The sequence below is a fragment of the Mustela putorius genome, unplaced genomic scaffold (assembly GCF_011764305.1).
Source record: "Mustela putorius furo isolate JIRA1106 unplaced genomic scaffold, ASM1176430v1.1 tig00003898_pilon_pilon_pilon, whole genome shotgun sequence".
Classification (NCBI taxonomy): Eukaryota; Metazoa; Chordata; class Mammalia; order Carnivora; family Mustelidae; genus Mustela; species Mustela putorius.
The window spans coordinates 15,201,227-15,228,409 of record NW_025422047.1 but is presented as its reverse complement, the minus strand read 5'-3'; the positions used below and the strand labels follow the sequence as shown (position 1 = coordinate 15,228,409).

General features: G+C 37.9%; 1 protein-coding gene and 1 long non-coding RNA gene across 3 annotated transcripts in view; one reads left to right on the top strand and one right to left on the bottom strand.

Moving 5' to 3' along the window:
- The window catches only part of SECISBP2L (SECIS binding protein 2 like), a 58,447-nt gene extending 35,030 nt beyond the window's left edge, over nt 1–23,417 (top strand). For both annotated transcript variants that reach the window (XM_004751349.3, XM_013055516.2), the window contains exons 15-18: nt 6,495–6,715; nt 7,675–7,829; nt 11,461–11,680; nt 19,208–23,417. In XM_004751349.3, coding sequence (XP_004751406.1) covers nt 6,495–6,715; nt 7,675–7,829; nt 11,461–11,680; nt 19,208–19,890 — 1,279 coding nt within the window. In that variant the 3' untranslated portion in view covers nt 19,891–23,417. The remainder of the gene's footprint in view (nt 1–6,494; nt 6,716–7,674; nt 7,830–11,460; nt 11,681–19,207) is intronic.
- On the bottom strand, nt 13,934–26,958 carry LOC106005643. The gene is made up of 4 exons (XR_006602924.1): nt 26,878–26,958; nt 25,300–25,440; nt 24,089–24,230; nt 13,934–14,285 (listed from the first exon to the last, which is right to left on the bottom strand). It is a non-coding gene; the product is annotated as an uncharacterized LOC106005643 (long non-coding RNA).
- Between the last annotated feature and the right edge of the window lie 225 nt (nt 26,959–27,183).

Here is a 27,183-nt window from a genome sequence, read left to right as displayed (position 1 = left end):
TTTTTTTTCCAGCATAACAGTATTCATTATTTTTGCACCACACCCAGTGCTCCATGTAGTCCGTGCCCTCCACAATACCCACCACCTGGTTCCCCCAACCTCCCACCCCCCGCCGCTTCAAACCCCTCAGATTGTTTTTCAGTCCATAGTCTCTCATGGTTCACCTCCCCTTCCAATTTCCCCCAACTCCCTTCTCCTCTCTATCTCCCCTGTCCTCCATGCTATTTGTTATGCTCCACAAATCAGTGAAAGCATATGATAATTGACTCTCTCTGCTTGACTTATTTCACTCAGCATAATCTCTTCCAGTCCCATCCATGTTGCTACAAAAGTTGGGTATTCATCTTTTCTGATGGAGGCATAATACTCCATAGTGTATATGGACCACATCTTTCTTATGCATTCGTCTGTTGAAGGGCATCTTGGTTCTTTCCACAGTTTGGCAACCGTGGCCATTGCTGCTATAAACATTGGGGTACAGATGGCCCTTATCTGTATCTTTGGGGTAAATACCCAGTAGTACAATTGCAGGGTCATAGTGTGTTTCTGGTTTGTTCATTTATTTTGTTTTTTAGATTCCATGTATAAGTGAAATCATACGATATTTGTTTTTTTCTGATTTATTTCACTTAGTATACCCTCTGGGTCCTTCCATGTTGTTTCAGATGTCAAGCTCTGATTCTTTTTTATGTCCGAGTAATATGCCACACACAGTATATTCCACACATAGCTACAACCCCATCTTTTTTTTTTTTTAGGTTTTAATATTTTTTAAATTTTTTAATAAACATATATTGTATTATTAGCCCCAGGGGTACATGTCTATGAATCACCAGGTTTACACACTTCACAGCACTCAACATAGCTCATACCCTCCCCAGTGTCCATAACCCCACCACCCTCTCCCTACCGGCCTACCCCCAGCAACCCTCAGTTTGTTTTTGAGATTAAGAGTCTCTCATGGTTTGTCTCCCTCCCTTCCTACCCCACAACGTCCCCACGTTGCATCTCCACTTTCTCATATCAGGGAGATCATATGATATACAACCCTATCTTCTTTATTTATTCATCTCGTTATGGACATTTAGATTGCTTCCATATCTGGATTTATCATAAAACAATGCTGCAGTGGACATAGTGGTGCTTATATCTTTTTGAATTCATGTTTTTGTTTTCTTCAAGTAAATACCAGGAAGTGGAATCGCTAGATTGTATGATAGTTCTATTTTCAGTTTTTGAGGACCTCTCTGGTGTTTTCTCTAATGGCTATACCAGTTCATTCCCTGAATAGTACATGAGGTTTCCCTTTTCTCCATGTGCTTGCCAACACTTACTTCCTGTCTTTTTGATTGTAGCCATTCTGAAAGGTGTGAGGTGATAGCTTATTTGTATCTCATGGTTTTGATTTGTATTTCCCTGAAGATTAGCAATGTTGAACATCTCTTCATGTATCTGTTGGCCCTCTTTATGTCTTTTCTGGAATGTCTGTTCAGGGCTTTGCCCATTTTCTAGTCAGATTGTGTGGGGGTTTTGGTTTGAGTTATAGGAATCCTTTTATGTATGTATTCTGGGTATTAACCTCTCATTTGTCTTGTTTTTGTTTTGTTTTGTTTTGTTTTTATAGTAACCTCTTATCTAACATGTCGTTTGCAATTATCTTCTCGAGTTCAGTAGGGTGTCTTTTTGTCTTATCGATGGTTTCCTTTGTATAAAAGCTTTTTAGTTGGAGGAAGTTTCATCAAATTTTTTTTTCTTTTTGCTCATTTTTGCTTTTGTTGCTCTTGCTTGAGGGGACAGATCTAGAAAAAATATTGCTAAGACTGATTTCCAAGAATTTACTGATGATGTCTTCCCGTAGGAGTTTCAGGTCTTAAATTTAGGTCATTAATCCATTTTGAGATTATTTTTGTATATGGTGTAAAAAAGGGGTTCTTTTGCATTTCTTCTTGTGTGTTTTGTTCTTTTGCATGTAACTGTCCAGTTTGCTCAGAACCATTTTATTGAAGAAACAGTCTTTTCCCCATTATATATTTTTGCATTTTTTTGTCTTGGATTGACTTACCATTAATTGTGAGTTTATTTCTCGTCTCTTTATTCTGTTCTATTGATCTCTGTTTTAGTGCCAGTACCACACTTTTTTGATGACTATAGCTATGCAGAATAGTTTTAAATCAGGGCATGTACCTCCTGCTTTATTCTTTCTCAGGATTGCTTTGGCTATTTGGGTCTTTTGTGATTCCCTACAAATTTTAGGATTCTTTGTTCTAGTCCTGTGGAAAATGCTGTTTTGATAGGGATTGCATTAAATCTGTAAATTTCTTTGTATAATGTGGACATTTAACAGCATTAATTCTACCAGTCCATGAGCACAGTATATCTTTCAATTAATGTTGTCTTCGGTTTCTTTCGTCAATGTCTTTTAGGTTTCAGAGTACAGTTTTTACGCCTCTGTGGTTAAGTTTATTCCTAAGTAGTCCTAGGTATTTTATTCTTTTTGATGTAAATGGGATTGTTTTCTTAATTTTTCTTTTTGCTGGCTTGTTACTGTATAGAGGTGCAACAGATTTTTGTGTATTAATTTTGTGTCCTGTAGCTTTACTGAATTAATTAGTTCTCATTGTTTTCTGATGTAGTCTTTAGTGTTTTCTACACACATTATCATTTCATCTGCAGATAGTGACAGTTTAATTTCTTCCTTACCAACTTGGATGCCTTTTATTTCTTAATCTTCTCTGATTGCTGTAGTTAAAAATTTCTGGTACTATGCTATATAAAAGTGGCAAGGCTGAGCATCTTTGCCTTGTTCCTGATTTTAGAGGAAAAGCTATCAGCTTCTCATTGTTGAGTATGGATGTTAACTGTGGGTGTGTCAAATATGGCCTTTATAATGTTGAGGCATGTTCCCTGTGTATCTACTTTGTTGAGAATTTTTATGGTAAATGGATGTTGAATTTTGTCAAATGTTTTTTCTGCATCTGTTGAGAAGATCATGTGATTTTTAGCCTTCATTTTGTTAATGTGTACGACAATTGGTTTGTTGATATTGGATTATCTCTACATCCCTGGAATAAATGCCATTTTGATCATGGTGTGTGATTCTTTTAACATATTATTGAATTTGGTTTGCTATTGTTTTGTTGAGGATTTTTGCTTCCGTGTTCATTAGGGATATTGGCCTATAACTTCTTTTTCTGTAGTATTTGTCTGGTTTTGGCTCAGGGTCTCATAGAAGGAATTTGGAAGTGTTCCTCTTAGTTTTTGGAATAGTTTGAGAAGAATAGGTATTAACTCTTCTTTAAATGTGTATAGAGGGGGACCTGGGTGGCTAAGTTGGTTAAGTGTGTGCCTTCTGCTCAGATCATGTTGGTTCTGGGGTCAACCCCTGAATTGGGCTCCCTGCTCAGCCGGAGTCATCTTCTTCCTCTGCCTCTCCGGCCTTGCTTGTGCTCTCTCTCTTGCTCACTCTCTCTCTTTCTCAAATAAAAAAGATCTTTAAAAAGAAATTAAAAAAAATAATAGATCTGTAATAGAATTCATCTTTGAAGCTATCTGGTCCTGGGCTTTTGTTGGGTTTTTGTTTTTTGTTTTTTGTTTTTTTTTTTTTTGGATTATTGTTTCTCTTATTACTTGTAAACAGTATTCAGACTTTCTACTTCTTAATGATTCAGTTTTGGAAGATTGTCTGTTTCTAAGAATTTAACCATTTCTTCTCAGTTGTCCAGTTTATGGATATATAATTTTTTATTTTTTATTTATTTTTTTTTAAATTTTATTTATTTATCAGAGAGAGAGAGGGGGAGAGAGCGAGCACAGGCAGACAGAGGCAGAGGGAGAAGCAGGCTCCCCGCTGAGCAAGGAGCCCGATGTGGGACTCGATCCCAGGACACTGGGATCATGACCTGAGCCGAAGGCAGCTGCTTAACCAACTGAGCCACCCAGGCGTCCCTAGGATATATAATTTTTTAAATAGATTTTTATTTATTTATTTGACAGACAGAGACCACAAGTAGGCAGAGAGGCAGGCAGATAGAGAGGGGGAAGCAGGCTCTCTGCTGAGCAGAGAGCCCTATTTGGGGCTTGATCCCAGGACCCTGAGATCATGACCTGAGGTGAAGGCAGAGGCTTTACCCCAATGAGCCACCCAGGTGCCCCTGGATGTATAATTTTTCATAGTAGTCTTATGGTTCTTTGTATTTCTGTGGTGTCAGTTGTAATTTCTCTTTTATTTCTGATTTTGTGTATCTGGGCCGCCTTTATTGTCCAGATGAGTCTCACTTAAAGGTTTATCATTATTGTCCCTTTAAAAAAATTTTTTTTATTGAAGTATAGTTGATTCACAATATTACATTAGTTTTGGGTGTATAACTAGTCTGTATGTTATGTTTACCACAAGTATAGCTACCATCTGTTACCATATAGTGTTATTACAATACCACTGACTATATTTCCTATGTTGTACCTTTTACCGCCATGAGTTATTCATTCCATTACTGAAAGCAGATATCTCCCCTCCTCTTCACCCGTTGTGCCCATCTTTCCACCCTTTACCCCTTGATAAAGTTCATTCTTAGTATTTATGGTTCTGTTTCTTTCTCTTTTTTTTTTTTTTTTAAAGATTTCATTTACTTAATTTGACAAAGAAAGATCACAAGTAGGCAGAGAGAGGGAAGCAGGCTCTCCGCTGAGCAGAGAACTCGATGTGGAGCTCAATCCCAGGACCCTGAGATCATGACCTGAGCCGAAGGCAGAGGCTTAACCCACTGAGCCACCCAGGTGCCCCAAGAAAGGCCCTGCTTTAATAGTTGGGAGCACTTTGGTGGTCGGGGCTGCAGCTGCTTTGGGAGGTGCCAGACTGAAGCTCCCTGCTGCATGGCAGGGCAATAGCTGCTTCTTAGGACTGCTGATCCCACCCAGGGTCACTTGCTGAGTGTGGTGGAATGGGAATTTTTCTTTTCCTAGAAAATGTTCCCATAGATCCCTGCCTTTCCTGCACATGTCCGAGAGTTAGCAAATCTTCATGTGTGGCCCAGGTGTTTTTCAAAATGCTGCCTCTGTGTTGGGTCTCAGAGCCAGTGAGTTTGTGCCTGTGCCCTTTAAGATTAGAGTCTCAGCTTCCTTTAGCCCTCTGGCTCTCCTGGATTTAAGCCCCATAGATTTTCAAAGCCAGTGATTATGGGGTCTCATCTTCCTGATACAGGTACCCAAGGTGGGCATGCTTAATACAGAGCTTGAATCTTTTGCTCCTTAGGAAGGATGGCCTCTGTGTTTGTGATATCCCTCCTGTCTAGGAATATTGAGCAGGAGATGTGGGTCCTGACTAGAGCCTCGCCATTCCTGTCTTTTTTCTATCTTGAGTTGTGGAAGAGCTGTTTTTGCTATTTTTGACTGGGGGAGGAGATGAGCTTGGGATCTTCCTTTTCTGAAAGAAAAGCAGAATGAAAAAATACTGCATTTTTGGTGTTCTGTTTTCTAAGTGCATTCTTTTATTTTGCAAACTTTGATAATTTTTCTCAGTCTATATCTTCTTAAGTAGTGTCAGACTTATTTATTTATTTAAGCACTACTTATTTAAACATTTTTCACATAAAGAAAAAAATTTTCCAAAACAATTTTTTTTGCACTAAAGAAGGGCAGTCCCATATTTTTCTACTGTATAATATAATTCAAAAGCGGAAGTTTACTTGCCTGGTTAGTCTTAGATTAGAAGTTATGCCAATAGTACTTGTTTATAGTAGAGGTTAAGGATGAGAACTTGAGAAATAGAATATATAGGGAGTAAGTAAACTTGAATGACCTTATCCCTGCAGTTAAGTATTATAGGGGCCTCACTCACTGCTTCTCTGTTGCTCAAATTATAACCATACATAATCTCACAAAGGGCCTCATTCAGTTGCTTTGCTTGCTATAAGGGCATGTGACTTTTACCTCAAGGTTTCTTAGATTTTTCCTTCAATTTAATTATTGAGTTCATGCTCTACAGCCATAGATTTTCAGACTTAGGGGAGCTCTTGAGGCCATCTTATCTAACTCCTTATTTTTATGGTCGAAGAAGCCAATTCCCAGAGATTGTGACTTATCAGAGTGTGGAGGATGACTTGGTTGGGATGAAGGCATTCAGTTAGCTTCTGGGAAGTTGTGTTTCCCAGAAATTCTGGTATTTACTGGTGTGGAATTACTTTGTATCTTCTTACCAGAAACATTATATCTCTTTTTATCAAATAACAGATTAACATTTGATTTATAGCCTTAATAATTTAATAATTGAGAGTTTGGATAGTACATACCTGAGGATAATCCAACCTTTCCATAAAAGCCAGTTTGTTACAATTCAGGAAAACTCTTCTCCTTTTCTAATTTGCAGTAGAATTTAAGAGATTTTAAAGAGTTGATTTTTCATTGAAAACCTCGTATTAGATTTTTTTTTTCTAACATAATCTTATAATTACAGGAAAGTAAATTAGGATGGACTTACCTATTTTGTGCTTCCCTTACAGGTATTGCAATCAGGTTCTTTGTAAAGAGATTGATGAATGTGTGACTCTTCTTCTTCAAGAGCTTGTCAGTTTTCAGGAACGTATCTACCAAAAAGATCCTGTGAGAGCAAAAGCAAGGAGACGACTGGTTATGGGCCTAAGGGAGGTTACTAAACATATGAAGTTAAATAAGATCAAGTGTGTTATAATTTCTCCAAACTGTGAAAAAATCCAGTCGAAAGGTATGAACATTTTACTTTTGAAGTGTTCTGGTATTTATTTAGTATAATTGTAGGATATACAATTAATTTTAAAGTGAAAGCCATATGTCTTTCTTTGCAGAGTTTAGGTACAAAACAATGTTGAACATGAGCAAAGAAAGTGAAATCTTTCAGTACTTCAAATTAAGTAATAAAATTGAGATTGGACTGTAAAGAAATCCTAGTCTGTGAACACTAGTGAAGGATTTAAGTTGGCTCAACCAAGTGTCCCTTCTGTTGTAATCAGAGTGAGGACTTGTAAGAGTATATTCCTTTATTGCTGCAAATACATTTCTCCTTTAAAAATGTTTATTTTATGTACCTTTGTTGGTCCTTTTCCCTTAAATAGAATTAGAGAAAACATAAAGTTGTTTGCTCCTTCTTATGGTGATTTGTTTCAAAAAATAAGCAGCCCCATGCAGGGCCTCTTGTGTGAACCTGCACTGGGTCATGCACCCTGAGTTGTCTGTTTTCATGGATGAGCCACTTGGGTAATTGGAGTAGATGGATGCAGAGGTAGCAGTCATAGGCATATTATCCACAGGGGAGAAATACCAATAAAAACAGTAATATATATTTCTGTCTTATTGCCACTTGAGCTGAGAGAATAAAGACATCAGCCGTTATTAACAATTGTAATTTCTTTTTGAATGGATGGAAATGGAAATTTCCAAATGGAAATTTGACTCGCACTATACCAAGCCCTATGGAGAGACAAAAACTGGCATTGAAGAATTTTAAAATTTATTGGGAAGAAAGAAAATACGTATATATATATCCATATATCATAAATTTCAATAGGAAACTAGATGGAATAGTGAAAGTGCCACAAGCATTCATAGAATTTTCTGCTGCTGTATTTTACGCTTCAGCTGTTAGACACTGAAATACCTCCATTTATGTAAGGAAATTAAGACTTCAGCATGTGTTGACTTTCTCAGGTGGCCTGGATGAGGCTCTGTATAATGTTATAGCCATGGCACGGGAACAAGAAATTCCTTTTGTGTTTGCCCTTGGAAGAAAAGCTCTAGGACGCTGTGTGAACAAGCTGGTTCCTGTTAGTGTAGTGGGAATCTTCAACTACTTTGGTGCTGAGGTAAGACTTCAGAGGATATACTTCCTCACTCCCTCTTATCCTCACCACCCCCCAACCAACACCATTTTCTGTTAACACATGCCAGTGTTCTTTTTAAGCATGTTTTGAAGAAGTGAGGTGACTCTCCCAAGAACGAGTGGAAAATTTTTGAGTATTACATTTCCTTTTTCTAGTGCTAAAAACATTTACACAAGTTAATCCTGCAGCATTTCGGCTGTAAAGATTTTAGTTCCTGGGCGCCTGGGTGGCTCAGTGGGTTAAGCCGCTGCCTTCAGCTCGGGTCATGATCTCAGGGTCCTGGGATCGAGTACCGCATCGGACTCTCTGCTCAGCAGGGAGCCTGCTTCCCTCTCTCTCTCTCTGCCTGCCTCTCCGTCTGCTTGTGATTTCTCTCTGTCAAATAAATAAATGAAATATTTAAAAAAAAAAAAAAGATTTTAGTTCCTGTTTTTCCCACAGTGCTTTTTTTCTTCTTTTGTAATACATGATAATTTATTTAGCTGTTGGGTAAAGATATTCAATATTATATAAAATACTTTTCTTCAGTGTACATGCTGGCTATATTTTGTGTTACTTGAAGTCAAGAGAGAAAAAGATCCTTTAATTAGGATTTTCTTTTGAAAATGGAATTCCTAACCAGTTATCAAAGTAATTCTGCACTCATGATACCTTTATCTTCCTCCCTTGGTCTGCTAATACAAACCTTTGCCCATAGGAGCTGATGATAATAAGTAATAATAATAATAGGTTGGTAATTAACAATTAGAATAAAAGTTATTTATCTCCATATGTAATGATTAGTAACTGATAACATTTTAAGAGTCTTTTATGAAGTTGACTCTGAAGTATTTTGTAACACCATTCGTGGACCATTTTCCCTCTTCCCAGCCATACTGTTTTTATTTATTTAAGTGTGTGTCCTTTCTTATCCAATCACCATATTTGCATACCCCCATTTCCCTGTCCTTTCAGTTTCTCTCCCACTACCCATGAAGTTACTCAATATTTCTGCTCCACAGTAGCCTATGCTTTTCTCACTTACAAGTATCATAACTGCCTTGCTGCAGATTATGTGTTTCTTTCCCTTTAACTATGAATTCCTTGAGGGCAGGCCTCTTATCTATGTGTCCCTGACACCTTTCATATCACTTGAGCTTGAGCGGGTGATAAATATTTGTTCAGTAAATTGTGTGGTGTGTGTATACCTGCTTGCTGTGTTAAACTGTATATGACAGTTTGGGTAATAAGTACCTCTGTGAGAAAAAGGGTCCCATATAAAGACACCTAATAAAAATGTACTCCTTTTTTGTTCACTCTTAGTTGATAGAATAGGAGTGAGATTGAGGTCAGGAAAAGTGGACCTGTTTGTTTTTCATTGTATTGACTTCTCATTGAATTATATATATACTAGGTTATTTGTGTGGCTTTATAAAATGCTTGCCAGTTTTGTTAGTACATTGTTTTACTTGTCCTTTACTCTTTTGAGATAGGTAAGTTATTGTTTAAACCAAAATATACTCTTCAATTGGGCTAAAGGAAATAGTGGTATATTATCAAGTGTGTACGCATTTGCAATAATGTGGTAGTACACCTGAGTTATTTTTACCATATGCTAAAACTAACCTCTGAATTGAACTTTCTCTCCTTATCCTGACATTTGGGGTTTTTATTCCCCGATAGCTTTTCTCTTAAAATTTTTTCCTCTTCTTTCTCAATTTTTTATTCCCAACTATTTAATTATATTTTGAAATGAATGTTAATATCACACAGCCATATGCCCGTTTTCTTTTTGTTGGCTTCACTTAAATGCATAGTTTGTTAAACATTGCAAATAACTATTTAGGAAGTCTGTTACATGTAACACACAGGAGCTGTTTTTATCAGAATCCATTATTCCTTCTTTTTAAAAGTAAGTAAATCCTGAGTATATTTTGCTGCTACTAGTAGTTAACATGCTTAAAATCATTGCAGTTGGCAACAGCATTTATTGTACCTAGTACCTTAAACAGTTGAAACTGAAGCTGGATAAAAGCATGCTACTTAGGTTTTTCCTTCTGAAGTTTAGTGTTCAGGGAAATATTATTACATAGCAATATGACACTTTTTGCTGTGCTTTCATCCAGCTATGGTTTAAACTTAAATGACAGTGCCTTTGTAGGAGGAGAAAAATTGTACTGTACTTTTCCTCCATTGTCTGAAAGCGTAATTTAATATATAATATTAAACGTATTCTTAGGAATGTTCAGATCTGACATCTGACATTTTTTATGTAATGTGTGGTGTGTTGTATTGTGATACTAAATCAAGACATTAAACAGAAGTAGAAGGTTGTTCAATTATGATGTAAGAATCACAAAAAATTATTATTTGATTGTCCTTTCTAGTGGCATGGAAACTTCAGTTTTCTTTGGAGTTCTTTTTTTTTGGTGTCATAATTGTTGAAGTTCCGCTTCAAAACTGTGTGAATTTTGCTGTTATATTAACACATGTATAGTCCATCACCCACCATTTTGTAGGAATTATTAATTACCATTCATGTTCATTTTTCTTTCACTGATGGAGGAACTTCTGATTATTTAGCTCCACGTTCCTTTTTTTTTTTTTTTTAGATTTTTTTTTTTTTTAATTTATTTGCCAGAGATAGAGTATACACAAGCAGGAAGAGAGGCAGGCAGAGGCAGCTAGAGAAGCAGGCTCCCTGCCGAGCAAGGAGCCCGATGTGGGACTTGATCCCAGGACCCTGGGATCATGACCTGAGCCGAAGGCAGCGGCTTAACCAACTGAGCCACCCAGGCGTCCCTTTAGCTCCCCATTCTACCTCAGGCTCTTTATTGTATTTTTGTTATTTGCATTTGTTCCAGTATCTTTGGCTTGTCCTTCTTAAAAAAGTGTCATATTTTCATCATCAAGGTCTCAGCTAGCCACACCATTACTGACTTTTTTTGATCTTCTTCAAGCTCTTCCAATAAGCGCACATGGAGGGAACTTTTAATTTCTTGTGGAGACTGCCATCTTCTGCCATATCCTTCAACATCACACTGCATGCACTCATTCCCTTATATTCTGATCCATATAAGATTCTTCACTGCTCCCCAGACAAGCCTTGTACTTTCTTAAGTCTATACCTGTTTCGCTAAGAATGCAGAATCTCCACCCTTCAAAATTGTACCTATTTTTCAAGGCCTGTATGAGAGGTAATGATTCTTCCAAAAGCCAAAACTTTTTGTACATCTCAAGGCATTTAACATGAGGTACCTTGAATCATTGGTGTCTCCTATCTTTCAGCCACATGGAAGTTTCCTTACGAGGAGATGGTGTTCCAGTGGTCTTTGTACTCACTCTAGTGCCAGAGACTGAAGAGTGCAGTTGTTGAATTGATAAACTTTGCAAGAACTTTTAGTGTATCACAGTTAATGACTAGTATTGAATCAAGAAGTTTCCTCAGACTTGTGAGAATTACAGAACAATATAAGTTATAGAGTATTTTATAAAGTTCTGCAGTGTGCATACCATTTGGATTTTGTGCTGATTGAAAGTGTGTCTGATCCTGAAACCATAAAGACATTTATTGTTAATTGTAGGAATAAAAAGTATAGCAAAAAAACCCTAACTAATCGAAATCTCTTTTTAGAGCCTGTTTAATAAGTTAGTAGAGCTTACTGAGGAAGCCAGGAAAGCATATAAAGATATGGTTGCAGCAATGGAGCAAGAGCAGGCTGAGGAAGCCTTGAAGAATGTGAAAAAGGTACCACACCACATGGGGCATTCTCGGAACCCCTCTGCAGCAAGCGCCATTTCTTTCTGCAGTGTCATTTCTGAACCTATTTCTGAAGTAAATGAAAAGGAATATGGTAAGTTGGTATATATGGTATATAGCAGATGATTTAAATACTGAAATCATTTAAGTGGTTAAAATCATTTTGAAAATTATTTTCATGCTATCTTTTGTTTTTTTTATCTCATTGATTATTCACATTTTGGTCAGAATTTTGGTTTGAAAAATTGCATGAAGCATGTCCATTAAAAATTAGGAGACTGTTTGGAGCTGAGACTTGCTATGTGATCCTGTAATTTAGTCACATTTCCAGAATGCCCAAAAGGATTTAAAAAGCAAAAGGTACCATACTTGTGACCTATAAGTAAATTCTAGGAAGTTTCGTTCTGATGCCTTATACTGAGTTATTGAAGTTTTGATATATTAAGTAAACAGAAGATCTGAATGTTATGGATTATAAGCTTATAAAATCTAGACATACAACATTTACGTTAAGTTTGATGGTAGTCAAAAAGAAACAGACTAAAACCCAGCATTTGTGTGTGTTAAAGAACAAAAATTCACCTGAGTAAATTTGAAGATCTAATTGGCTTTCGAAGGTGCTTTATGCACCAGACAACATCCCATCTAACAGGTAGAGGGGAGCTCTGAGGAATTGCACAAAATGGAAGGCTTGTGTAGGAAAGAGGATGGTACAAGGAAATTATTAGCAAAAGAAAAGAAAGGATTGTTCCTGGCCAGGTCACCTTCCTTTGCGGGGACAAGCAAGGGGTCTTCCTAGTGAATTGTCTCAACTTCCTGTTGGGTGTGGAAAGGGCCCTTGTGACAGATTACCTCCTTGGTGCTGACCAGAAAACTCTTCAAACTTATATTTCTGGGGGAGGTTGAAATTGCTTTTAGGTTACATCTTAAGCTCTGGTTTGGTGACTTGGCCTCTGATCCTGTTTGGGGACTGTGGTTTTCTTTTCAACATGTATAATGTTTAAAATAATGTTATTTACTGCACTCTATGTCTTAGAAGTTTCCTTGCCTTTTTTCTACAATACTTTGAACTCTTAAGTTCTCTGCTTTTCATGATGTAGTTTCTGGTTCATTTCCCCATTTTAGGATAGCCACCTGCTCGACGTGGCTCCTGTTTCCTCCTTTTTTTTTTTTTTTAATCTAGGAATTTATTGAATAGCATGTTGCCACCTAAAATTTAACATGTAAAAAAATGAGTCCTCATATTTTCCCTCACACACTCTTTCCTAGTCTCCTTATCTATGATTGTGGTTAAATATTTGAAGTGCTTTTGACAAAGCTCTAAGGCAGAGGCAATGAACAAGTTACTGTAGGACTTTGGGAAACTGCAGACCAAGGATAAGTATTATTGGCTTAGAGGCAGACATGTTTCTTTGCCTGAAGTGCCACTAGTTGAAAATAAAGCAGATAAAGTGCCAGCTTTGTAAATGAGATCAGTTCTCTCTGTATAATGATATACAGATCTCAAAAGCAAACTTCAAGGTAAATTCGTAAAGCTGTAGGTTTGAGCAAATGACCATGATCTTCATTTGGGCACATAAAAAGAAAAGTTATGAAAAGAACCTTTCAAAGACTTAGGAGATGTTTTCAAAAAGCACCAAATTTAAAGTGTTCAAAGATTGGAGCCTTAGCTTTTTCACACTCTGTGTGGAGGACTGAGAAATAATTGATTAATTTCTGGGCCTCAGATTTCTCTTTAGTGAAATGGGGAGGGTTCATCTAGGTCATCTATAAGGTTCCACTCAAAGAATTCTATGAGCTGTTAAATAACAAAAATTCAGCCAAGTGTTTTTGATGATCTAGTTAGCTTTATTAAATGATGCATGAATTGGGCAGCTACCATCTAGCAAGTAGTTAAGCACTTTGAAGAATTTACCAAGTGGAGGGTTTTGGTGGGCAAGAAAGCTATTAGGAAAAGAAGAAGATTGTTCCAGAGAAGACTTCACTAGTAGAAAAAAGCAAGGGGTCTTATGCAGATTACCTCATTTTTCTTTGGAAGATGGAGAGGACCCAAGTGACAGACTTAGTGGTACTGATGAAAAGAAACATTTCCTGACTGACCAGTTAAGGCCACATTTCTAGGGGAGGTTGAAACTGCAGTTGGATTGGGAATTAAGTTCCAGTTTGGGAACTCAATTCTAAGTGACACCATTTTGCCCCCCCCCCAAATCTTTGTAGAGCTAATGGTTGAATCCTTAAGGATGGTTTTAGATAGAATCTTAAAGAATCTGACTTGATGAGCTCATGTATGAGGACACCAACAAAATGAGTGGAAGGAATCACAAATAACATTGAGAAGGAAGCATGAAGTTATTCTTTCTTTATTGGATTCTTTCTGTATTGGATTCTTTCTTTATTGGATTTAGCAACAAACATAAAACCACTAATGTGGCCTAAAGAAATCAGGATATTTAATTATTTCACAATATCCTCAAAGTTCCTAGCCTTTTCCTTCTTTCTGTTCTCCCATTTGCAGTCAGTGGCTTTTTATTCTTGTGCTTATCATCTCATGTTCATAAGTAGCTGCTGTGGCTCTGGCATTAGTAGTCAAAAGCAGGAGGTACAAGCAGTGAGTTCCTTTTGTCAGTGAAGGAAACCATTTTCAGAAGACTTCTCCTTTTGTTTCATTTGGCCAGAACTGATCTTATGACTCCTTTTAGCTGCAAGGGAAATGGGCAAGGGAATGTGGTAACTGTGATAGTCTAACAACTACTTTAATTCATCCTCTAGGACTGGGCCCAAGTTCATCCCAAGTTTGGGGGTTATCCAGGAAGAAAATGGGGAATGGCCGTTGGGTAGAAAACAAACAACATCTTCCATGTCATCCTGATGCAGGATTTCTAAAATGTTTTTTCCCCATAGTTTAAAGAAAAAAAAAAGCTGGGGAAAAAATGCTCATCATTGGTAGAATAGAAAACCTCCTATGATAGTCCAGTCTTACTGTCTTTTGTATACCCCTTGTTTTCTTTGCTTATGTTTTCCTTCCACGTGTGCTGAGTCTCAGTTCTGTCATACTTATTACATGAAACAAATAGTTTTTTCTTCTTCTTTTTTTTTTTTTTTAGATTTTATTTATTTATTTGACAGAGAGAGATCACAGGTAGGTAGAGAGGCAGGCAGAGAGGGGGGGGGGAAGCAGGCTCCCCGCCGAGCAGAGAGCCCAATGCAGGACTCGATCCCAGGACCCTGAGATCATGACCTGAGCTGAAGGCAGAGGCCCAACCCACTGAGCCACCCAGGCGCCCCGCAAGAAATAGTTTTGAGCATAAATCCCAACTAAGTTGTAAGTTCTTTGAGATAGGAACTTGGCACATAATGGGCACTTGATACATAATGATAGTATCTCACTGAATCCTTGCTATGTGGTAGGCACTTCTCTAAGCATTTCCTGTTTATTAATACATTCAGTTGTGTGAGCAGCCCTATGAGATAAGAAATATTATACCGCAGGTATGCCTGAATTTTCTGAATTTTCTGCTCATTCCTGACTTTTCTGCTCTTTCTCTGCCACTGGTTTCTTCTGTAGTTTCTTGAACTCGTTTGCTTGTTCTGTTAACTAAAGATGGACAGCTTCCCTGTGTGTACTGACTGAAAGGAGAAATACACACACCTCATCCTCCAACAAATCCTCTAGTGATTTGAAAGTTTAAAAGATATTTTCACCAAGACCCAATAAACAACAGGAAAGTGTAGAAGGGATTAATAAGCAAAGAAGAGCTCTATTGAATAAGTTATGCTACAGTAAATAATTCAGAAGCAGAGTACGTTTGGATCAGTACCATTTCTAGGCTTGCTGAGAGCTTTGGTTCTTCCTTTAATGTGCTTCCTCGTTCCTCTATCAGAAATGGACTTCTCGAGGTTCTGTTCTGGATTTAGACTGTCCTCCTCCCCATCCCAGATTTCTCCTGTCCCTTAGAGAAAGATGGCACTCTCATACTGTTGTATTTCTCCATGTTGTCTGCCTGTGCTTGTGTGCTCATCAGCTGTTATTAAGCTTCATCTGTTACTATAAGTGGGAGCCTAAACCCTCCCTCCCTTGTAGATACGTTGAGTGGTGGTTTTTTGATTGTTGTGACAAGTCTTTTGGTGGCTAATAAAGTCCCTTGCCTCTACTTTTAAAGTCATAGCTCCCTTTCCTATCCCAAGACCCATGTGGGCTTTTAGCTCACCTACCCAACTAGATGAAGGCCCAAGGTGGATTCTGGAGAAAGATCGGCCTGACCTAGTATCCTGACCGCCTTCCTCTCTCCTATTTCTTGACTCATTGAGAAGGGGGAGGTGAAACTTCTTCCAGGACCCCAAGTGAATTCTTAGATTTTTGAAGGATAAAAACTATTGAATGGAGGAGTGCCTGATTGGCTGTCATTAAGCGTCTGTCTTTGGCTCAGGTCATGGTCCTGGGGTCCTGGGATCGAGCCCCGCATCGGGCTTCCTGCTCGGGGTGAAGCCTGCTTCTCTCTATCCTGCTCCCCCTGCTTGCATTCTCTCTCTCACTGTGTCTCTCTCTGTCAAATTAATAAAATCTTAAAAAAAAAAAAAACTGTTAGAAGGAAGTACAAATGTGCATCTAAAATTTTTAAAAAATTGTAATGCCCTTTTAAAGTTTTTGGGGGGCATCATTAAATATATGTGTGGTATTTTTAATTTAATAGGCTTTTTTGCCTTCAGTACTTACTCTTTGCCAACCATAGGGACAGATGAGCAGGAACAAGGGTAAGGAGGGAGAAAGGGGCAGCACAGCAAACACAAAACAAGTACTTTTGAACTATATATGCAAAAAGTGCTATGGGAATTCAAGTTAGTGGAAAGTCAGGAAAGACTTCATACGGAATTGACCTTTAGGAATAGTTCTCAAGGATGGGTGGGAGTCTGAAAGGTAAAGGAGGAAAACAGATCTCTTATGGAAAGAACAGCCTACGCAAGGCAAGGAATTGTAAATAGAAAGTTTATAACTTCTGGGAGCAGTGAGAATGCAGAGTGATCCCAAGCATAGAGTGCATGGCTAGGGGTTGTAATGAATGGGGTGGGAAAGATAGGTGAGGGTCAGATCACAGAGGGCTTTGGCTATGCCAAGCTAAGGTGTTTGGATCTTGTCCTAGGGTAATAGAAAGCCCATTAAGACAGTCATGTGACCAATTTGCCAAACCAATTAGGAATATATGTACATGTATAGCAAGATAAAGAAGGCTTGGGCTAAGACCGTAGTAACCAAATTTAGTAGTTTTTGAGCTAGAAGTGACATAGAAGTTCAGTGGAATAAAGTAAGGGAGGAAGATAGGGTCAAGGATTACAATAAGTTTTCTTCTGTTTTGAGACTATGGAAATGATAATGTTATTAACTAAGAATGAAAATATAGGAGGAGGTGGAGTTAGTTTGATTTCATGAGGTAGGAGAGAGACTGGAAACAACTTACTTCAAACTTGAAGTAACTGCAGGAAGGAAATGTTTTTTTCCAAACCATGTGCCCTGACTTAAAGTGCCCAAAATATGGTTTTTATCAGTGGAGTTGATAGGCGATGTTCAAGTTAATACATTAATGTGAGTAGACTTCCTTTATCACTACAGCTTGATCAACATATTTACAAACTGCAGATAGCAGCTATAATACAAATAGAAGGGGGCATTTTTTTTTAAAGGCAAAAATAAATAAATGGGACTACATCAAACTAAAAAGCTTCTGCACAGCAGAGGGAATCAACAAAATGAAAAGGCAACCTCCTGAATGGGAGAAAATATTTGCAAATCATCTATCTGATAAAGAGTTAATATCCAAAATAGATAAAGAAGTCATACAACCAAATAGCAGAAAACCAACAATCCAACTAAAAAGTAAACATAGGATCTGGATAGACATTTTTTCCAAAGAAGACATATAGATGGCCAATATAAAAAGGTGTTCAACATCACTGATCTTCAGGGAAATATGCACATTGAAACTACAATAAGGTATACCACCTGACAGTTATTAAAGTGGCTATTATCAAAAAGACAAAAAATAAATGTTAGCAAGGATATAGCGAAAATGAAATCCTTATACACTGTGATGGTGTAAATTTGTGCAGCCACTACAGAAAACAGTATGGAGGGTCCTCAAAAAATTAAAAATAGAAATGCCATATGATCCAGGAATCCATCTTCTGGTTATATGCCCACAGGAAGTGAAATTATCATCTCAAAGAGATATCTCTACTCCCACATTCATTTCATCATCATTCACAGTAGCCAAGCTAAAGAAACAACCTAAGTGTCCATCAAATGGATGAATGGATAAAGAAGACATTGTGCATGTGTGTTACCAGAGTCTTGGGGAGTGGGTGAAATGGGTGAAGGGTGTCAAGAGGTAGAGACTTGCTGTTATCAAATAAATAAGTCATGGGGATATAATGTATAACATGACAACTATAATTAATAATACTGTATTGCATATTTGAAAATTGCCATGGAGTAGATTATAAATCCTCATCAGAAGAAAAAAATTTTTAGTAACTGTATGCTGACAGATGTTAACTTGATTTATTAAGGCAATCATTTTGTAATATATACAAATACCAATTCATTATGTCACACACCTGAAACTAATGTCATATGTCCATTATACCTTAATAATAAAAAAATGAGGGGCACCTGGGTGGCTCAGTGGGTTAAGCCGCTGCCTTTGGCTCAGGTCATGATCTCAGGGTCCTGGGATCGAGCCCCGCATCGGACTCTCTCCTCAGCGGGGAGCCTGCTTCCTTCTCTCTCTCTGCCTGCCTCTCTGCCTGCTTGTGGTCTCTCTCTGTCAAATAAATAAATAAAATCTTAAAAAATAATAATAATAATAATAAAATGAAAAATGAAAGAAGCACAGGAGAAATGAGGGATAGGAGAGCTGTCCTTCATCTCCTCATAATCTTAGTATTTTTTGTCTTAAACTGACTTCCTGTCATTAAAAATAATTTAGATTATCACCACTATATTATATAATAACACTTCTTTTTTGGCTACCAAATTCAGTTGGTGAGCCCAGCTACATATAGTATAAAACAAATTTTCACAAATATTAGAAATGCATGGATGGCTTCTTTGCTTATTTTAAGTGGAAACAAGTCCCATTACAACCTAAGATAGTTCTCAGGTAACTTGCTGTGGGAGCATGACACAAACATGTCAAATTAGAACTATTTCTGCTGGATATCTTGGGTCTGTCATCTGTGACTTGTGGATCCTTGGTGCCAGTACACCTCTAGGCAAAAACAAACAACAAAAACAAAAAAAACCCCAATTCACTGGTTCTCATGAATATATGGATTTTTTTTGAATATATGGATTTTATGTAGAAGCATTAATGAGCTCCTGTTGTTTTAAGATCTTGTGCATTCTGAGACATAAATACACTTACTTTTGCCTCCTTGTTTCTTTATCTTAAATGCACATTTTTGAGAGTTGTTTTCCTTTTGTATGCTTACAACAGTACTAGAATAAACTTAGTTTTTCCAACCAGTTGGTGAGCCAACAGATTTCTGCTAGTTTGTTCTTCCTTCTTTTAAAAGTTGTGATTCTGAAACTGTTCTGTTTTTTTAAAAATCTGTTTGATATTTGCAGAAACAAATTGGAGAAACATGGTGGAAACCTCAGATGGGCTGGAAACATCAGAAAATGAGAGAGAGGTTTCCAGTAAGCATGGCTCATCAGAAAAGCCCAGTAAACTTCCCTTGGATGCAGCCCCTGTTGGTAAGCAGCCTTCACTCCCGGCTGCAGGCAATACTACCTCAGCTACAAACCCTGGGAGGTCAACAGTGAGCGATAAAGAGGAAGTGAAGCCAGATGACCTGGAATGGGCCTCCCAGCAGAGTACAGAGACTGGTTCTTTGGATGGCAGTTGCCGAGATCTCTTGAATTCCTCCATCACCAGCACCACCAGCACTCTTGTCCCCGGCATGCTCGAAGAAGAGGATGATGAAGATGAGGAAGAGGAGGAAGATTATACTCATGAACCCATATCTGTAGAAGTACAGCTCAATAGTAGAATTGAGTCGTGGGTCTCTGAGACCCAGAGAACAATGGAGACTCTCCAGCTTGGAAAAACCCTTAATGGTTCTGAGGAAGACCATGCTGAGCAGAGTGGAGAAGAGGAGGCAGAGGCACCTGAAGTGCTAGAACCAGGGATAGATGGAGAGGCCTGGACTACTGACCACCAGGCAAGTCAGGAGCAACAGAAGCCTAGCAGCTGCAGCTCAGTGAACAATGAGCCCTCTGATCTTAGTTACCCGCCCCCAGGTCTGTAACTCAGGAAATGCCCACTGTCTTGTCTCCAACTGTGTGAGGGTTGCAGCCATTCTCTTTTATGCTTCATCTCAACGTTTTGCACTGTCCAGTATTTAATATATGTATTTAATTTCTGACAAATATTTTTGTAGCTGTCTTTTACTTGTTTTACTATAATCTGTAGCTTAGCTTTTAATTAGCATCTAAGTGTCTTTCTAAGAGCTGTGTGGAAATTCACAACTGTTTGAGCTTATTTTGTTATGGGAAATAATGATTAAAATAGAAGAAGACTAGGTTTAAAAAAAATAATTTTCAAATGCCTATTTAGAGTCATTTTGAAAGTCAATGATCAAGGCTCTAAGAATAGGAGCAGTTACTAATGTTTGCTTCAAGACTATGCCTCCTTCACTCTAATTTGATCAAAAGTCATTTGGGCTTCTTTAAAGAAGAACTGGACGTAGATTTGGAAAACTGAAAAAAAAAAAAAAAAAGGCTGAGGGTAACCAAGCCCACAAATGTCTTGTATTAAAAATAGATGCGACTTTTCTTTGGTCCACAGATGTTTATTTCAGAAGCCATTGATGATTGTAATGGATGGAAGTTGGGGTGGGCTCAAACAGAGCCTCGAAAGTTAGGCTAGCAAAGGAGCCACCACAGAGCACTGGAGCTGGCCTTACTTGTGGGAATTTAGAGATGTTGTCTTTAATAGGGAAGAGTCACCCATGATAGGACCTAACAGGTTCTGTCTCATACTGACTTCTTACTTACCTCAGGAATGCTCTTGTACATACTCGTATTTACATACAGTTAGGCATATTGTGGCAGGTGAATAACTGTAACCAATTATATGACTGCAGCACTTATGTGTAAAGTATTCCAAAACAGAGTCTTATACTAGTATGTTCTCTTGCATGTTTTTTATTTGGGACCCTCTGGATTTGCTGTCTGGATTTGATTAGGTATCCAAGCTTTTCCTGAGTGAAAAACCATTTCTCCTTTAAAAAAAAAAAAAATACCTATTTTGTCCGTAGCCTTGAGCACCTGCCACATAACACCAACCATAGTTACTGATAGGTCAGGGAGAGGAACTTCACACAACTTACAATGTGTATCCTGATAATCAAAAGGCTGGAAAAGGAAGTTTTGAAGAAGCGAGAAAGTTGTTCTAATTGTGCTGAAACTATTATATGATTTAGAGTACACAGGTATAGCCAGGCAGGTATTACTTCTTGATCACTGTTATTTATCTCTGCCCTTCTCTAAGAATGTGTATACCTGCTTGGGAGAATTTAAACTTACTGAGCTAAAAGTTTTATTTGCTGGTCAGTCACCTGGTAGTGACTCCAACAAGTTTATGTAATGTTGGGAGAATTACAGATGACCTATTTGTCTCTCATCCCTCCAGCTTCCTCCCCCACCCCCAGCCTCCAGTCAACCACACACATATCCACCTCCCACCCCCACCGTGCACATAAGCTCCAGCCTTAACTCAGGAGCTCTCACAGGCAGGCACAGAACTGAGGAGGGAGGGGTGCTTTCCCTGCTCTGGTTTCAGGGCTTTCAGCAGGGCTTTGCCTCACAGAGGCAGGAGAGAAGAATTGGGCAGGTTTTTTTTACTGAACTCATTGGGACTACTGTACTAGTTTTGATGTATTATAATGCTGGCATTTAATACTGGAGAGATGAGATTCTTGTGCATTGTAAAAGTTTAGGAGCAGTGCTGTATAGAAATTGTCAGTCTATCAACTTCATTAGTGTGCTAAAAGGGGACATTATTGTCCTGTCCTGTCTAAACTGTTCTCCAGTATAGACTTCTTAGGCACAACATATTTAGTCTAGTACTTAAAGGAACGCAGCATGTAAGGAATGAAGCCTCTGAAATAGTAATCATGGATGTAGATGTGGCAGACCTTACTGTGTCTACACATTTGGAAGTGTTAGTCGGTTTAAGGAAATGATAGAGCTTTTGAACTACTGACAATCTTAAAAGTAAATTTAAAACCTTTTCATACTTTTTATGGTGTAAATTTCCTTTGCTTGGTGTCAGTGATTCAGATAACTCTTGATCTTGAGGTATTGGGTTTTCACAGGTTTCTTATATTTTATATCTCTTCTGAATGAGAATTGTCATTTTACATTTTGACATTTGTATCAAAAGAGAAGTGGAGGAAACTTCAGAACACCAGTTAACTTTTAAATTTACCATAGACTTCAGAAGTGTTCAATTATGTGTTTGATAAATGCTCTTGCATGTGCAGGATCTTCTGCCAGCAAACCCAAGGGACCACAGCCTTTTTTATATGAGACAGGTCACTCTAGAGGACTATCCAAAATTTGTTAAAGGAAATGCTACTGTGTCGAAAGTATGCTTAAATAAGTATTAATAATGTCTTTATAATTTGTTTCCTCTAGATAAATCCTGAAATTTGTATATTCTATACAGGAGGAGGTGTGAAAATTGTGAAAGTGGTTTTTTGTTTTTTGGTTTTTTGTTTGGAACTGGAGTGGGTGGCTCTTCGGAGACATAATGGTAAGCATAGGGGTTCATTCTCACAAGAGATAAAAACCATAGTGATTTTTTTTTCTTAGTGTGTAGAAGTTGTTTTATGGCAATAATTAATATTAGATTTCTATTTCAGTACATAAGTATATGAATTATAATATGAATTGCACTCCCAGAACTAGATTTCTGCTTCAATAGGTTTGTTTGCTGTGAAGATTACTTCTCAAAAGACAAATGTTCATACTAGCTTAATTTTTGGTTTAAATATGTTTGTAAATGATGTAATATATTTCTTTTGACTAAACATGGGAAAAATAATGTGTGTTATACATTGAAAAGTTTTTAAAGGCTTTGATTGGAGGTCATTTTTGCAGAGAGGGTATTTTATATGCTTCCAGTATTTGGAAAAGAATTAGTCAAAAGGAATTCACATAGTTTAAATATTGAAAAATTAATATCCAAATAATGTACTTGTCTGATTTCTTAATAAGCTGGGGGAGGTGGGTGGGGTAGGGATTGTAATGTGCAAATGAGTAGTGAACTCTACATTCATTTTCCAACTCTTTAACATAATACTGTTAAATCTTAACACATTGTTACTTTAATATATGTATAAAGAAGTATTACTATTTGTAAAGCTGCTGTTTGCTTTAAAAAAAAAAAAGAAAAAACCTGTCATTTAAGTATTTTCTGTACGTTGTGCCAACAGGTTAAAATTAACTTATTCCATTTAAAAATGTAATCATCTTTTTGCTTTTAAAATTTTTCTGTGACATAATTTATTTAAAGACATCTTCCTCCTCCCTTGCCCCTTCCAGCCTTTATATACATCACAGAATAAGCCAAACTGTTTACCTAATCTAAAAGGTGAATCCTAATTAATGATAAAAATTTAAACTTTGTTGGCACAACACAACCTTAAAAGTATTTGTGTTATTTTGTAATTTAATTTCTAAATATACCACATGAATTTATAATTTAATGTCTTAATTGTAACACTCTAATAAAAAAAACTAGCAAAATTAGTGAATTACAACATGAAAAGATTTTCATCTTGTTCTTTTGTTTGAAGGATAATTGTTATTTCACATTTTAGGGGTAGTAACAGCTTTTTTGCACTGTGTAAATACTAGTGGAGATTCTTCTGTAACTAATAAAATGGTTATTGAAACGTAGCCTGTCATTTCAGAATAGGTACTTAAGGGACTCATGAGTTGTCCAACATGTGGGTTAGAGAAAAAAAGACAAGTCTAGCTTATCGCATTGCTTAAGGCCTTGATGGGTTTGCCAGAGGAGGTTGTAAAATCTGCAGGAGGAAGTTAATAGTAAAAATTTACATTTGGAAGGGTTGGTGTAATCTGTGGCCCTGGCCAAGGCATCTACAGAGACCATCCAGGCATTAGGAGAAAGCCTCTATAGATTTCTTCTCCTTTTTATGCTAGTTACTCTGTGCCAGGTACTGTTCGAAGCCTTTTCCCAATATTAACTCATTTAATCCTTGCTACAAACCTCTGAGGAAATGCTATTTTTCACTTTTTAGTGATGAAACAGTCATGGAAATGTTCAGTAACTTTGAAGGTTCCACAGCAAGTAAAAAGCAGAACTGGGATTCAGACTTAGTCCCACATCAAAGGCCATGCTCCCCCGGCCCCCCACTCACTGTACTTGTGTCTTAGCACAAAATGTGCAGAGTTGCAAACCAGTGTTTCCCTCACCTTCCTCAGGTGTCTTCTGGAATGTGAAGTGTGCCAGGACTGAACTGATCTTCTCAGGGACTGGATTTTATTAGTCTTGCCTAGAGCAGTCCCTTGTCACTATGTCACAGCAAAATGTAGGGAATCTGAAGAGCAGGCTTATCTGTTAGAAAACAGGATCACTAATTTTCATAATGAAATGGATTTTTGCTGATCACAAAAAGAAGGGAGGGAAGTCTCCTCAGTTGTATCAGAATTTCCCTCTTTTTGACCGCCATCTGTATCATTCCCAATAGTTCTTTTCCAAACAGCAATAAATTTTTCTTTAACTGACCCAAAGAGGATGTACACAACGCCTGAAAAGTCAAAGGCTACCCAGTAAAATCAAGATTTTAAAATGGGGAGAGAGGGAAGAGAAGTATCCTAAGCAAAGGGCCTTGCCATGAAAGGTGCTTAGTTCTAAGGCTAAGCTCAGAACTCCAGAACACCACATTTCATTTTTAGAAAGAGAAGAGAATACAGGCAAGACATTTAGCTCATGTGTTAAGCTGTTAGGTCTTTTGACATTTCTAAATTATCTTGGCAATTCAATTAATATTTTTTAGCTTGGCTTGTGTTCTTCTGATGTTACATGTGTGAAGGCATGTGGCTAATTGCATAATAGGTATCAAAGGCAGCCTTGTGGATTGCAGGGCCAAAGCATGATCTACTAGAGTTTCTGCAGTGCAAGGGTTGGGAACATCAGAGATGTTTCCATTCTGGACCCAGGCTTGATCCCTGTATTTCTCCTTACCCTACTCCTCCCATTACACGAAGTAATTAGCAACTCTGCGGTGTCCAAGAGACATTTACTCTTGCAGAAATGGATTGGATAACTGGCTATAACTCAACTGTTTGTATCCAAGGTTTCAGTCTGCAAGCAGGGTTGGAGCAAGTAAAATACTGAGTTGCATGAAATTTGCAGATCCTACCTGAGGATCCTGTTCTTTGTCCAGTTACTGAGGGACCAAAGACAGGGTGGAATTGTGAGTTGGTGAGCTGTGGGTTGGAGTCTGGAGTGGTATAGGTTTGAGGAATGAGTGTTTCTTCTCCTTGGAGGTGTCAAGGCTTGGTCATGGCCTTGAATTACCTACAGGGAACAGCTTTCCTACAGTGGGACTCTGATTTAGGGCAGTGTTGGTTGCACTCTTATTTACTTGAGTAACAGAGATACGAGTAAAAGTGGTACCTACTTAGGTGTGCACAGATTCCCTAGGTTGTCTGCTTCTCCGTCTCCTCTGTTTTCCCAAGTTGGAGCACTTGCATTGCTTTACAAATCCTCAGCTTGAGAACAGGATAATGAGTTGATATTTAAGCAGTCAATTTTGTTACCTCTGGTTAAAGATGAGAGAAAAGTGTAAGAAATACTGGTTTCTCAACTGAAAGAGAAATGTTAGAGGTCATCATCCCTGTCATTGTTAATCTGTGCTTTCCCTTCCTAAAAACCAGCGTTGTAAGGCTTGTGGTGAATTTCTGACAAACGCACCTTCATTGCGAAGCTTCAGGGGAATCAGGGATGACCCTATCTGAAATTATATTATATCATATATATAATATAATATATATTATCATTATATAGCCTCTTCATCACTTTCTTCTTCAAAACTGCTCTTTTCTTTGCCCTATTTACACTTCAGCTTCCTATAGATTTTATTCATCTCTCTCTCCCTACTAAGCTCTTTGTGGACAGAGCTTAGTGGATTATTTTTCTGCTTTCTCTTGAGTGCCTAGCATAATGCCTGGCACACAAAAGGTACTCCATAAATCTTCGTTGAATGAGTGAATGAGGAAAGGAAATCAGCATTGGCCATGCAGTCATGCTATGCAGCATTTACACTCAAACATACTGACTCCTGACTACACCTATTTTTTTTTTCTTCACATTTGTTCAGAGTTGGGGTTGGAGGAAAAACTAACTGGAATCCCAAATAGAAAGCCTTACCCGAAAAAAAAAAAAGAAAGCCTTACCCGAGAGGAGCCTCAAGTTAGTCTGTATTTAATGTTCTTATATTGCTTATAGCTGAAAACATGGTAAGTTTAGTAACTACGATTTCCATATAGAGGGAGGTGACACACACATGAGACATTTCTATGAGATTAACCAGGAAGGGGACAAAAATGCACAAGGAAGTTTCAGTGTATCTATAATGTTTTCTTTTTAAACAGTGTGATCAGTACATGACAGTGCAGCATATTATTCTTTCTACTCTTACGTGCTTGAGATACTTTATAAGAATAACCAGACTGGGGGTGGTGCCTGGGTGGCTCAGTTGGCTGAACGTCCAACTCTTGATTTCAGCTCAGGTCATGATCAGCATCCTGAGATTGAGCCCCATGTCGAGCTCTACACTGGTCATGGAGCCTGCTTAAGATTCTCTCTCTCCCTCTCGCTCTGCCCCACCCCCTCCCCCACGTGCACTCTCTCTCTCTCTCTCCCTCTCCCTCTAAAAAATAAAAATTTAAAATTTAAAAGATTTAAAAAAGAATAACCAAGAGGAGCAGGCCAACTAAAACACAACCATTTTCTGTTCTGTAACTGACTTCCAAACTTGGCACCAAATCTCACTTAAATATCTTGACCAAGAAAATTAGGGGTAGAAATGGAACTAGAAGCTAGGTTTAAGTCCCTGTCTTGATTGATGTAGCGAAGAGTTAAGATTTAAATAGCCAGTAGCTACAAGTTTTCTCTTCTTCCCATGAACTAGAAACTGTCTCCCTTCACCCTTCACCTGGCCTAACCCTCCCCCAGCAATAAGAAATACGTCTCACACCTGTGCCGCTCCCATCTGCTCTCTACTTGGAGCAAGGTGCTTTAATCTTCATAGGAAGATTGAAGATTGTGTTGGCAACCCACTTATCTGGTTTCCATAGCAACCAGAACACAGTGTTTAAAGTGATAGCATTTCTTGCTCAGAATAGAAATTGAGTAAGCCTGATCATAATGCCCTGGTCTGCTTGGGGCTGCTTTACCTTTTCAAAGACTCCTCTTTACCTGGCTATTCATGGTAGCCAACCTTTAAAATGATAACTACCTGGAATGTAATCACTAAGAGCTCTGAATCTATATTCATAGCTGA